The 14,589-nt window shown below is 35.6% G+C and overlaps 1 protein-coding gene across 6 annotated transcripts in view; it reads left to right on the top strand.

Moving 5' to 3' along the window:
- The window catches only part of STXBP5L (syntaxin binding protein 5L), a 478,212-nt gene that overhangs the window by 328,889 nt on the left and 134,734 nt on the right, over positions 1-14,589 (top strand). For all 6 annotated transcript variants that reach the window (XM_005548039.4, XM_005548040.4, XM_074033375.1 and 3 more), the window contains one exon: positions 417-542. In XM_005548039.4, coding sequence (XP_005548096.1) covers positions 417-542 — 126 coding nt within the window. The remainder of the gene's footprint in view (positions 1-416; positions 543-14,589) is intronic.

The following is a 14,589-nucleotide window of genomic DNA, read 5'->3' as shown; positions in this document are numbered from 1 at the left end:
AGATTTAAAGGAAAATAAGAATTCAGATGCTAGATATATATACTGGAGGGTAGGTTAATGGTCATTTGTTTTATTGTTATGCTTTATAACTGATATATATGTAACATATATTACATTAGAAAAATAATTACATAATAAAAATAACTTAAAATAATATTCTCAAAATAAAAAATTGAAATGTTAAAGGCCAGTTGAAGTTGTGGACCTAACTGACTGAAAAGCCACATAAAGAAATAACTAAGTAATCATAAAGGACTCAGTGCATTTTGAGAAAGCTAGAAGACACCGTCCATCTGCATGCTGCCTGCAATGCCTGTGTTGTATATTTCTGTAGCATGATTCTATGTAAATTCTCAAGATAAGTTTGACCATGTTTATTTAAACTGTGTATAATAGGATTGTTTTTGCTCTTAAAGTGTTAAGACACGGCCAGTGCGAATGCCTCCAGGATATCAAGCAGAACTTGTTATTCAGTTGGTGTGGGTAGATGGTGAACCTCCACAACAGATTACTAGTCTTGCTGTAAGCTCAGCATATGGAATGTAAGTAATTAAACTTTTTTCTGATATGTATTATTTAGCTAATATGTTTGATTTTTTAGATGTTCCCTGCTCAAGTCCTAAAAATGAAAAGAAGGCCTCACCTAGATTTTTATTAAATTAAACAATATATAAGAAAAATAATTTAAATTCACATTGTGGTTTTTTGTTCTTTCCTGAAGTCAAACCTGTGATAGTGTTCCCAATTTTGATGTTAGTTGGAGATTGTTAGGATTTTATTACACTTATACTTTATTGTTTGTTTTTATATTCTGTCTTTTTTTTCTCTTTATATTTCACTTTCTTTTGGCTTATCCTTTCGAGTTCACTAACTCCCTCTTCAATTGTGTCTAATCTGATGGTATTATTTTTCAGTTCTAGACCTTACATTTGATTATTTTAAAACATCCTGTTCTCTTCCTAAATTACCACTCTTTTCTTTATTTATTTGAATGTACTGAATATATAACTTTAAAATGTGTTACTTTAAATATGTGTTTGACATTTCCATATTTGGTATCCAGTCTATTACATTTCTTAGTTTTGGGTCACATTATATTATGTTCATGTATGCCAGTTTGTATGGTTTTTTCCTTAGTTGTTTCTGTTTTTTATAAGTTGAGAAATGAATATTATAATTTGAAGTTCTAGATGATATTTTCCTCCAGAAACTATCTGCATTTCCTCTGGCAGTCTAGGTTAAAAAACTACTGAAGGGTGAGAACAACATAATTCAAGCAGACATCAGGTCTTTGAAAGTTGGGTTTTATTCCCATTAAAGTCTAATTTAATTTCAGTTAATCCTTATTTCTAGGTTGTAGCCCTCCATAGAGGTTGTGTCAAACTATACTCCCAACAACAATGTTTAGAATGTCTACTTTCCTACAACCTTTCCTACAACAATGTATAATCAAACTTTCCATCCTGGTCAGTTTGTTAAGTAAAGAGTAATGTGTTATTATAATATCAGTAAAATTTTCTTATATCTTAAGTGAAATTGAACATCTTTTCCTGTTTTGTGACATTCTGTTTCTATTCTTTGTCCATTTGTTTGTAAAGTTGTTGGCCTTCATAGAGATTTGTGAAAACTGTTTACATATTAGGGAAGTTAGCTTTCTCTATAGTGTAATTTGCAGTGATCTTCCATGCTTTTGTTTGCTTTATGACTTTGTTTAAGATGGTTTATATTTTAAAGAATTTTTTGCAATTCTATTTTTTGTTATCTTTTATGGCTCTGAATTTCTGTCTTATTTAAAAAGTCCTTCCTCACTTCAAGATAATAATAAAAATGTAATAAAAACAAAAAAATTATTATGTTCTCTCTAATATGGTTTTTGTTTCTTTTAGATGTTTAAAGCTTTAATCTATCTGGAATTTTTTAAGTATAAGATATGAAATAAGTATTAAACTATATTTTTCCTGATGAGTAAGAATTGTGCCAAGACCATTTCCTGAATAGTTCATCTTTCTGTGCTTATTTGGAATCAACTTTTATCAAATAATATATTACCTTATATATTTCACTTTTATGTCTGTACTTCCTAAGCTGAGTCTTATAAGCTTCAAGAGAATGCCTTGAAACCATCAGTAAGGAGTCCATGGAAAACAGTCTTATCTTTGAGTACCTGGAGTTTTCTTCGGGGGGGTGTGGAGGATATATGTGAACATAGTGCTTGCTTCTTGACTAGAATATTATTTGATGGGAAAGCTGGCAACAACAGTTGATGGATGATGGGAGAGGAGGAATGGACTGTGGGACAGCCTATTGTTTCATTATTTGATATGGTAAGAATATATGATTATTCTCTAGCCCAAGTAATTACCATGAAAGATAGTTGAGCTCAAGCCATCTTCTGAGTTCCTTTCTCTAGAGGTTGACCTGTAAAGACAAGGAGACTTCAGAATTCAGAGACTATAAAGATGTATCACCTGGTTCAGAAGCTGAAGGTTGTTAGAATACGTCAGATAAAAAATACTTTCCCTCATAAGGGAACTGTGGAGGTGAAAGTTATTACAGAACTTCTGTATAACTTGTACTTGTTTGAAAATAACAGCTTGGACATCTATCTCATAGAGAGCCTCCACTGCCAAAATCCTAGCTCATGTGGCTACTAGAGTAAATTCCACCAAGTTTTAAAGAAAGAAATTGTACAAGTATTACATTAAATGTTCCTAAGAATTATTAAAGATGAAATCATGTTCATCTCATTTTATGAGGCCAACAAAACTTGATGCAAAAACTTGAAAAGGGCATTACAAAAAGAGAAAGTTGTAAGTCTATATCATTTATGAACATAGTTTTAAAATCCCAACCAAAATATAGATACTCTAGCAATTAAAAAAGGTAACATATCATAACCAAGTTTGGTTTACACCAGGAATTCAAGGTTTTTAAACATTTTAAATGAATCAGTGTAATTCATCACATTAACGAATAAAGTAGAAAAACTATAGGATGGTCAGGAATGCAAAAAACAGAAACATCTGATAAAATTAAATATCCATTTATGACTTCAAAAGAAACTAATAGCTAAAATGGAAGGAATTTTTCTTAATCTGATACATTTTAGCAAATATGCTCTATGGTGAAATGTTAGAAGCTTTGTCTTTGAGGAAAAAACAAGAGAAGTGTCTTAGTCTATTTGGGCTGCTTAAAAAGATATCTTACAAATGGGTAATTTGTAACAACCAGGATTTATTGCTCACAGTTTTGGAGACTGGAAAGTCCAAAATCAAGGTCTCAGGAGATTGAGTGTCTAGCTCTCTGCTTTGCTCTGTGCTTCAAAGATAGCACCTTCTAGCTTTGTTTGCACTTGGTAGAAGCAGTGAACAAATTCCCTCAGACTTCTTTTATGAGAAAATGAATTCCATTAAGAATAGTGGAGACCTCCCAAAGACCTAATTACCTTCCCAAGGCCCCAACTCTTAATACCATCACCTTGGGGATTAGATGGTCTGAATTTGGGGAAACACAAAAATTCAGACCACAACATTGTGAACCTGCTTCCCAAAATTTGTGTCCTTCTCATATTTAAAATACATTCATTTGATTCTAATAGCTCCAAAAAGTCTTAAAACATTTTAGCATTAACTCAAAAGTTTCATGTTCAAAGTCTCATCAAAATATCATCTGGATGTAGTGGCTCACACCTGTAATCTCAGCACTTTGAGAGGCCAGGGCAGGTGGATCACCTGAGGTCAGGAGTTCAAGACCAGCCTGGCCAACATGGTGAAACTCCATCTCTACTAAAATTGTAAAAATTAGCTGTGCTTGGTGGCACGTGCCTGTAATCCCTGCTACTAGAGATACTGAGAATCGCTTGAATCCAGGAGGGAGAGGTTGCAGTGAGTTGAGATTGCGCCATAGCACTCCAGCCTAGGTGACAGAGCGAAACTCCATCTCAAAAAAAAAAACAAAAAAACACAAAGTCGCCTGAATCATATATGGGTGAGAGTCAAGGTATGATTCATTCTGAGGCAGATTCTTCTCCAACTGTGAGTTTATGAAATCAAACAAGTTATATGTTTCCAGAATACAATGGTGGGGTCAGCACAAGGTAAATATACCCATTCTGAAAGGAAGAATTAGGAAACAAAAAAGGGGTAATAGCTCCAAAGTAAGTCCCATAAAACTCCCATCTCCCTGGGACAGAGCACCTGGGGGAAGGGGCGGCTGTGGGCGCAGTTTCAGCAGAGTTAAACGTTCCTGCCTGCTGACTCTGAAGAGAGAAGTGGATCTCCCAGCACAGCGCTTGAGCTCCACTAAGGGACAGACTGCCTCCTCAAGTGAATCCTTGACCCGCGTACCTCTTGACTGGGAGACACTAGCCCGCATGGGTTGACAGACACCTTGTACAGGAGAGCTCCAACTGGCATCTGGCAGCTGTCCCTCTGGGACAAAGCTTCCAAGGAAGGAACTGGCAGCAATCTTTGCTGTTCTGCAGCCTCCACTAGTGATACCCAGGCAACAGGGTCTGGAGTGGACCCCCCCAGCAAACTCCAGCAGACCTGCAGCAGAGGGACCTGACTGTTAAAAGGAAAACTAACAAACAGAAAGGAATAACATCAACATCAACGAAAAGGACATTCACACAAAAACCCCATCTGAAGGTCACCAACATCAAAGACCAGTGGTAGATAAATCCACGAACATGAGGAAAAACCAGCGCAAAACTATGAAAATTCTAAAAACCAGAAAGCCTATTCTCCTCCAAATGATCACAACTCCTCACCAGCAGTGGAACAAAACTGAGTGGAGAATGAGTTTGGCAAATTGACAGAAGTAGGCTTCACAAGGCGGGTAATAACAAACTCCTTTGAGCTAAAATAAAGGAATATGTTGTAACCCAATGCAAAGAAGCTAAGAACCTTGAAAAAAGGTTAAAGGAACACTAACTAGAATAACCAGTATAGAGAAGAAGATAAATAACTTGATGGAGCTGAAAAACACAGTACGTGAAGCATACAAAGTATAAATAGCCAAATCAATCAAGCAGAAGAAAGGATATCAGAGATTGAAGATCAACTTAATGAAATAAAGTGTGAAGACAGGATTAGAGCAAAAAGAATGAAAAGGAATGAACAATGCCTCCAAGTAATATGGGACTATGTGAAAAGACCAAACCTATGTTTGATTGGTGTACCTGAAAGTGACGGGGAGAAGGGAAGCAAGATGGAAAACCCTCTTCAGGATATTATCCAGGAGAACTTCCCCAACCTAGCAAGACAGGCAACATTCAAATTCAGGAAATAGAGAGAATATCACAAAGATACTACTCAAGAAAGCAACCACAAGACACACAATCAACAGATTCATCAAGGTTGAGATGAAGGAAAACATGTTAAGGGCAGCCAGAGAGAAACGTTGGGTTACCCACAAAGGAAAGCCCATCAGACTAACAGAGGATCTCTTGGCAGAAACCTTACAAGCCAGAAGAGAGTAGGGGCCAATATTCAACACTCTTAAAGAAAAGAATTTTGAACTCAGAATTTCATATCCAGCCAAACTAAGCTTCATAAGCAAATGAGAAATAAAATCCTTTACAGACAAGCAAATACTGAGATATTTTGTCCCTACCAGGCCTGCTTTACAAGAGCTCCTGAAGAAAGCTGAGGCAGATTCTCCTCCAACTGTGAGCTTAAGAAATCAAGCAAGTTATATGTTTCCAAAATACAATGGTGAGATCAGCACGAAGTAAACGTACCCATTCTAAAGGAAGAATTAGAAAAAAAAAAAAAAGGGGGTAATAACTCCAAAGTAAGTCCCATAAATCTCCCATGGAGTTTTGGAAAGAAAAAACTGGTACTAGCCATTGCAAAAACATACCAAATTGTGAAGACCATTGACAGTAAGAAGAAACTGCATCAACTAATGGGCAGAATAACCAACTAGCATCATAATGACAGGATCAAATTTACACATAACAATATTAACCTTAAATGTAAATGGGCTAAATGCCCCAATTGAAAGACACAGACTGGCAAATTGGATAAAGAGTCGAGACCCATTGGTGTGCTATATTCAGGAGACCCATCGTATGTGCAAAGACACACATAGGCTCAAAATAAAGGAACGGAGGAATGTTTACCAAGAAAATGGAAAGCAAAAAAAAAAAAAAAAGAATTGCAATCCTAGTCTCTGATAAAACAGACTTTAAACAACCAAAGATCAAAAAAGACAAACAGAAAAAGACAAACAAGGGCATTGCATAATAGTAAAGGGATTAATGCGACAAGAAGAGCTAACTATCTTAATATATATATGCACCCAATGCGGAAGCACCCAGATTCATAAAGCAAGTTCTTAGAGACAGACAAAGAAACTTAGACTCCCACACAATAATAGTAGGAGACTTTAACAACCCACTGTCAATATCAGACAGATCAACGAGACAGAAAATTAACAAGGATATTCTGGACTTGAACTCAGCTCTGGAACAAGTGGACCTAACAGACATCTACAGAACTCTCCACCCCAAATCAACAGAATATACATTCTTCTCAGCACCACAATGCACTTATTCTAAAATTGACCACATAACTGGAAATAAAACACTCCTCAGCAAATGCAAAAGAATGGAAAACATAATAAACAGTCTCTCAGACCACAGTGCAATCAAATTAGAATTCAGGATTGAGAAACTCACTCAAAACCACACAACTGCATGGAAACTGCACAACCTTTTCCTGCATGACTACTGGGTAAGTAATGAAATTAACGCAAAAATAAGTAAGTTATTTGAAACCAATGAGAACAAAGACACAATGTATCAAAATCTCTGGGACACAGCTAAAGCAGTATTTAGAGGGACATTTACAGCACTAAATGCCTACAGGAGAAAGCAGGAAAGATCTAAAATTGACACCCTAACATCACAATAAAATGAACTAGAGAAGCAGGAGCAAAAATATTCAAAATCTAGCAGAAGAAAAGAAATAACTAAAATCAGAGCAACACTGAAGGAGATAGAGACATGAAAAACCCTTCGAATAATCAGCGAATCCAGGAGCTGGTTTTTTGAAAAGATTAACAAAATAGACAGACCACTAGCCAGACTAATAAAGAAGAAAAGAGAGAAGAATCAGACACGATAAAAAATGATAAAGGGGATATCACCACTAATCCCACTGAAATACAAACTACTATCAGATAATACTATAAATACTTCTATGCAAATAAATTAGAAAGTCTAGAAGAAATGGATAAATTCCTGGACTCATATACCCTCGCAAGACTAAACCAGGAAAAAGTCGAATCCCTGAACAGACCAATAACAAGTTTTAAAATTGAGACAGTAATTAATAGCCTACCAACCAAAAAATGTCCAGGAGCAGATGGATTCACAGCCGAATTCTACCAGAGGTACAAAGAGGAGCTGGTACCATTTCTTCTGAAACTATTCCAAACAACAGAAAAAGAGAGACTCCTCCCTAACTCATTGTACGTGGCCAGCATCACCCTGATACCAAAACCTGGTGAGACACAACAAAAAAAGAAAATTTCAGGCCAATATCCCTGATGAACATCGATGCAAAAATCCTCAGTAAAATACTGGCAAACCAAATCCAGCAGCACATCAAAAAGCTTATCCACCACAATCAAGTCAGCTTCATACCTCTAATGCAAGGTTGCTTCAACATACACAAATCAATAAGCGTAATCCATCACATAAACAGAACCAACGACAACAACCACATGATTATCTCAATAGATGTAGAAAAGACCTTTGATAAAATTCAACACCCTCTCATGCTAAAACACTCTCAATAAACTAGGTAGTGATGGAACGTATCTCAAAATAATAAGAGCTATTTATGACAAACTCACAGCCAATATTATACTCAATAGGCAAAAGCTGGAAGCATTCCCTTTGAAAACTGGCACAAAATAAGGATGCGGTCTCTCACCACTCCTGTTCAACATAATACTGGAAGTTCTGTCCAGGGCTATCAGGCAAGAGAAAGAAATAAAGGTATTCAAGTAAGAAGGGAGGAAGTCAAATTGTCTCTATTTGCAGATTACATGATTGTATATTTGGAAAACCCCATCATCTCAGCCCCAAATCTCCTTAAGCTGATAAGCAACTTCAACAAAGGGGCAGGATACAAAATCAATGTGAAAAAATCACTAGCATTCCTATACAACAATAACAGACAAACAGAGTGAGCTCTCATTCAGTTGCTGCAAAGAGAATAAAATACCTAGGAGTACCACTTACAAGGGATGTGAAGGACCTCTTCAAGGAGAATTACAAATCACTGCTCAAGGAAATAGGACACAAACAAATGGAAAAACAGTCCATGCTCATAGATTCAATGCTATCCCCATCAAGCTAACATTGACTTTCTTCACAGAATTAGAAAAAACTACTTTAAATTTCATATGGAACCAAAAGAGAGCCCGTATAGTTAAGACAATTCTAAGCAAAAAGAAAAAAGCTGAAGGCATCATTCTACCTGACTTCACACTATGCTACAAGGCTACATTAACCAAAACAGCATGATACTGGTACTAAAAGATATATCAACCAATGGAACAGAACCGAGTCCTCAGAAATAACACCACACATCTACAACCATCTGATCTTTGACAAACCTGACAAAAACAAGCAATGGTAAAAGGATTCCCTATTTAATAAATAGTGTTGGGAAATCTGGTTAGCCATATGCAGAAAACTGAAATTGGACCCCTTCCTTAGACCTTATACAAAAATTAAAGCAAGATGGATTAAAGACTTAAACATAAGACCTGAAACTATAAAAACCCTGGAAGAAAACCTAGGCAATACCATTCAGGACATAGGCATGGGTAAAGACTTCATGACTAAAACACCAAAAGCAATGGTAACAAAAGCCAAAATTGACAAATGGGATCTAATTAAACTAAAGCTTCTGCACAGCAGAAGAAAACTAACATCAGAGTGAACAGGCAACCTACATAATGGGCGAAAATTTTTGCAATCTATCCATCTGACAAAGGTCTAATATCTAGAATCTACAAGGAACTTAAACAAATTTACAAGAAAAAAACAACCCCATCAAAAAGTAGGCAAAGGATATGAACCGACACTTCTCAAAAGAAGACATTTATGCAGCCAACAAATATATGAAAAAAAGCTCATCATCACTGGTCATTAAAGAAGTCCAAATTAAAATCACAATGAGATATTATCTTTGTGATTTTAGAATCACAAATTGTGATTATTAAAAAGTCAGGAAACAATAGATGCTGGAGAGGATGTGGAGAAATAGGAATGCTTTTACACTGTTGGTGGCAGTATAAATTAGTTCAACCATTGTGTAAGACAGTGTGGTGATTCCTCAAGGATCTCAAACCAGAAATATTATTTGACCCAGCAATCCCATTACTGGATATATACCCAAAGGATTATAAATCATTCTTCTATAAAGACACATGCACACATATGTTTATTGCAGCACTGTTCACAATAGCAAAGACTTGGAACCAACCGAAATACCCAACAATGATAGACTGGATAAAGAAAATATGGCACATATACACATGGAATACTATGCAGCCATGAAAAGGTATGAGTTCATGTCCTTTGCAGGGACATGGATGAAGCTGGAAACCATTCTCAGCAAACTAACACAGGAACAGAAAACCAAACACCACATGTTCCCACTCATAAGCGGGAGGTGAACAATGAGAACACATGGACACAGGGAGGAGAACATCACATACTGGGCCTGTCGGGGGTGGGGTGTTAGGGGAGAGATAGCATTAGGAGAAATACCTAATGTAGATAATGGGTTGATGGGTGCAGCAAACCCCCATGGCACATGTATACCTATTTAACAAACCTGCATCTTCTGTACATGTATCCCAGAACTTAAAGAATAATTAAAAAAAAGAATAACTGAAAGATATATATTAATGATTACCATATTATTTACTTGAATACACATTAAACCAATAATAGATTGATTTCATCTAATGAATGCAAACAAAGCATTTGTATATAATAAAAAGGGAAAAGCAGAGAGAGAAAAACCACGGCCACTTTCTAAACAATGAATTTTCTATTTTTTTTCATTGTGAGATGCTAGTGAGTTAGCAACCAGCCAAAAGACCAGTCAGGGTATTTGCTTTTGGGCAGCTGTCTGAATCGTCAACTAAACTTATTTATTTCTAGGTTTTCCAAAAGGCTTTAGCTGTTCAGTTTGTCACACATATATGGAAGACATTTTCTGTATTATTTATGTCATTATCATTTAGTAGTATGTCCATCTGAATTACGCCAGGTCTTTATCATTCTTCTTGTTATAATTTCTCAATTTCACCCTTTTGGTCAAACTCAGCCCCCGAACTGACTGACCATGAGGGCCTCAGTCTCTTTATAGAACACAGTATTAGTTGTATGGCAATGCCTATGTAGCAGCATTTAAATATCTGGACGTTAGACATTAAGGGAGGAAAAAAGCATAAGACAATCATGATTATTATAAGAAATATTTGGAAACCACTTGATGTTCAAAATCCTGGTTGGCCTAACTCTAACCAGGAAAATAATTTTCAAAGATTAATGTCGTCAGCTTTAGTTAACTCAGTAACCTTACTATTCCATTCACTATTGTTTACTCTTTTGAAGAACATATCAAGGGGCAAATGTTAAGTCAGAAACTGTGAAGGGTCTAAGTTGTTTCCCTCTTGGAAAATAGTAAATTTGTCTGTGACAGTATTATATATATATATAGACAGAAAATAGTCCTCTTGGTCAGAACACAGACAGTTTATTAGTGACAGCAAACACAGCAGTTTAGTGCAAGATCTTGCATCAGTTCCCTGAGCCCACAGGGGAACATGGTGAATGGCAGATGGTACTTGCATGTGCACCTGGGTGCATAATAAAAGAGGAACTCCAAGTTTTAAAGACTCACATCTTATGTAGGTCTGCTGGTGAACTGCCCATTTATCTTTACTCTGGAACATAAGCAAATATTCTCTGGGGAAGAGGAGAGGTTTTTTTTTTTTTATCTCTACTACCCTGAAATGTCTCAAAGTAGGGAGATGCCCCTAAGCTTTACTATACTGGGATGTCTCTTTATACAAACATACTTAACTATAAATGCCTTCACTAAAAGGACTGTGCAGTACAGTGAAGGGCTAATGGAGAATGGTCTACCAATTGCAGTGTGACCTGTTGTACATTATTATTTAGGATTAATTGAGCCAGTTTGTTTATATTAGCCTGTGAGATCCTTAGAGCTTAAGTTGTATTACTTGCCATTTGAGTCTATGTTTTAGAGGTAAATTGCATATCTCACATTTCAGTTTAAGAATTTTTTGCTGGAATAGAATTCTTATAAGAACCTCTGAAATCCAGTCTTGTTCCCCTTTGGATATGTTGTGATATTGGACTTTTGGTAAAATATGAGTGACTGAGGGTTTTGCTCTGAACTTGGAAAAATAATATAACAAATTTAAGAACTGAAAATTGGTCTTACTCTTTCAGTGTATGTTTCCTAAGAAGAAGAACTTTTTTTTTACATCATAAGCATAGTGTATTTATTAAAATAAAGAAATTCAACATTGATTCAGGACTATTTTCTACTTCACATACCATATTAAGTTTCTAGATATGTCCCAGTAATGTCATTTATATTGTCTATTCCCAGAAGAGAATCAAATCCAGGATCTTGCATTGCTTTTAGTTTTCATTTTTTCTTAATCTCCTTTAATCGGGGGCAGTTCTTCCACATTTTTTTTAGATGGAGTCTTGCTCTGTTGCCCAGGCTGGAGTGCAGTGGCATGATCTCAGCTAACTGCAGATTTCGCCTCCTGGGTTCAAGCAATTCTCCTGCCTCAGCCTCCTGAGTAGCTAGGATTACTGGGATGCACCACCACACCCAGCTAATTTTTGTATTTTTAGCAGAGATGGTGTTTTGCCACATTGACCAGGCTGGCCTTGAACTCCTGACCTCATGTGATCCGCCCACCTAGGCCTCCCAGAGTGCTGAGATTACAGGCGTGAGCTACTGTGCCTGGCCCAGCATTTAGTTTTTAACCTTCATATTTTTAGAGTACAGCCAATTATATTGTTAACTGTACATCAGCTGAGTTTGTCTGATATTTCCTCATGATGAGAGTAAATTAAGCATTTTGGCAGGAATACCACAGAAACAAGGTAATGTCTTCTAAGTTTATCTTATCAGAAGGTACACGATCATGGATTGTCCTAATTTTAGTGGTACTAATTTTGATTTCTTGTTAAGGTCGTATCTACCAGGTTTCTCCACTATAAAGTTGCTGTTTCCCTTCATAGATAATAGTTTATGGGGAGATACTTGAAAGTTTGTAAACTTCTTACTCATCAAACTTTCACCCATTACTTTTAGCATCCATTGGTTATTCTCTGTTATCCCTTCTATATTTCTAAGCTAGATTATACTATTAAAAGAGCATGACTCCCTATCCTAGATAAACATTTATTTACTTGTTTACTATATAAGTATGAAATCGTGGATTTGCATTTTATTCACTGAGTTAAGATCTGTTACTATCATTTGTGCCTGTGATGCTCTAATTCTTCCAGATTTGACCATATGGAGCCCCATCAAAATAGCTTCTATGTCCTTTTGATATGTTCCCATCGTTTTTCAGCAGTTTGCTATTTTCCAGTACAATGTGATGTTCCATGTGTATCTTGTATATTCTTTAGTCTACCCCTGGAATCAGCTATCTTAGTCTTCTTTTATTGGAGAATGTTATTTAGAAAACAGTATCTGTGCACAATAGATGCTCATTTCTACTGTTGTCATTGCTTCTAGCCCCTATCAGTATACAGAGCTAAGAAAAAACATAAACATTGAACACTTTTTGATATATATGAGATACAATTTTGAAGGATGTATAGAGGTTATAATTTTGAAGTAGCTTATCAATTTATTCTTTTATATTTCTTGCTTTGGATTCTTCTGAGAAATCTTTTTATCATGAATGGCTTGTGAATTCAGTCAAATCCTTTTACTGCATCAATTAAAACTGTGTAAGTCCATTCTCACACTACTATAAAGAAATATCTGAGATTGGGTAATTTATAAAGAAAAGAGGTTTAATTTACTCACAGTTCTGCAGGCTGTGCCGGAAGCATAGCTGAGAGGCCTCAGGAAACTTACAATCATGGTGGAAGGTGAAGGGGAAGCAAGCACATCTTACTATGGTTGAGCAGGAGATATTTGTGCATTTTAAAATTTTCTTCCTGTTATTGATTTCTAGTTTTATACTATTGTGATCAGGAAGGGTACTTGATATGATTTCAATCAGCTAAGACTTGGTCTAACATGTTATCTGTTCTGAAGAATGCCTCACATGTGCTGGAGAAGAATGTATATTCTTCTGCTGGTGAATGGAATGTTCTGTATTTGTCCGTTAGATCCATCTGCACTAACATATAGTTCAGGTCCAATTTTCTTTATTGATTTTTTTGTCTAGATAATGTATCTATTGTTGAAAGTGAGAGTGTTGAAATGCCCTACTTTTATTGAATTGCTGTTTGTGTCTCCCTTCAGTTCTGTTAATATTTGCTTTACATATTTAGGTGTTCTCATATTGAGCACATATGTATTCATAGTTGTTATATCTTCTTGATGAATTGACTTCTTTATCGTTATATAATGATCTTCTTTCTCTTGTGACAGTTTTTAACTTAAAGTCTATTCTTTTCTGATATAATTAAGCTACTTCTGCTCTATTTCAGCTTCGATTTTTATAGAAATTCATTTTCATCCCTTCACTTTCAGCCTATGTGTAAGGCTATGGTTAGTCTCTTGTAGGCAGCATATAGTTGGATCTTAATTTTTAATCCATTCAGCCACTCTTCCTTTTGTTTGGAGAATTTAAACCATTTACACTTAAAGTAATGATTAGTAGGTACAAATTTACCATGCCATTTTTATTTTCTGGTTATTTTTAATGGATTCTTTGTCCTTTCTTTCTCTCTTGCTGTGTTCCTTTGTGCTTTGTTGATTTTCTGTAGTGATATGCTTTGATTCTTTTCTCTTTATCTCACATATATCTACTATGTTTCTGTTTTGCAGCTACCATGAGCCTTATGTGGAACATCTTATACTTAATAACAGTCTATTTAGAAATAATAACAACTCAACTCCAATTTCATTCAAACTCTCTACCATTTTGCCTGTCCCTCTCCTCCAGCACACATTCTATATTTTTATATATTTTACATTGTGAGTTTATTAACAAAATAACAAAATATTATACCTATAGTTATTTTTAATACTTTTGTCTTTTAACCTTTATACTATACTTAAAGTTGTTTTATACACCATCATTTCAGTACTACAATATTGTGAATTTAACTATAAATTTAAATTTACATGTATATTTTGTTTTTATATGATTTCATGTTACTAATTAACACCCTTCCATTTTAGCATAATTAGATCCCCTTAGCATTTCTTGTAAGACAGGTGTAGTGGTGATGAACTTCATCATTGCTTTTGTTTGTCTGTGAAAGTATCTCTCCTTCATTTCTGAAGAACAATTTTGCTAGATACAGTATTGTTG

Source organism: Macaca fascicularis, chromosome 2 (genome assembly GCF_037993035.2).
Source record: "Macaca fascicularis isolate 582-1 chromosome 2, T2T-MFA8v1.1".
In the NCBI taxonomy this organism is placed as follows: domain Eukaryota; kingdom Metazoa; phylum Chordata; class Mammalia; order Primates; family Cercopithecidae; genus Macaca; species Macaca fascicularis.
Note: the sequence above shows the minus strand (reverse complement) of the source record. Positions and strands in the feature narration are given on the sequence as shown.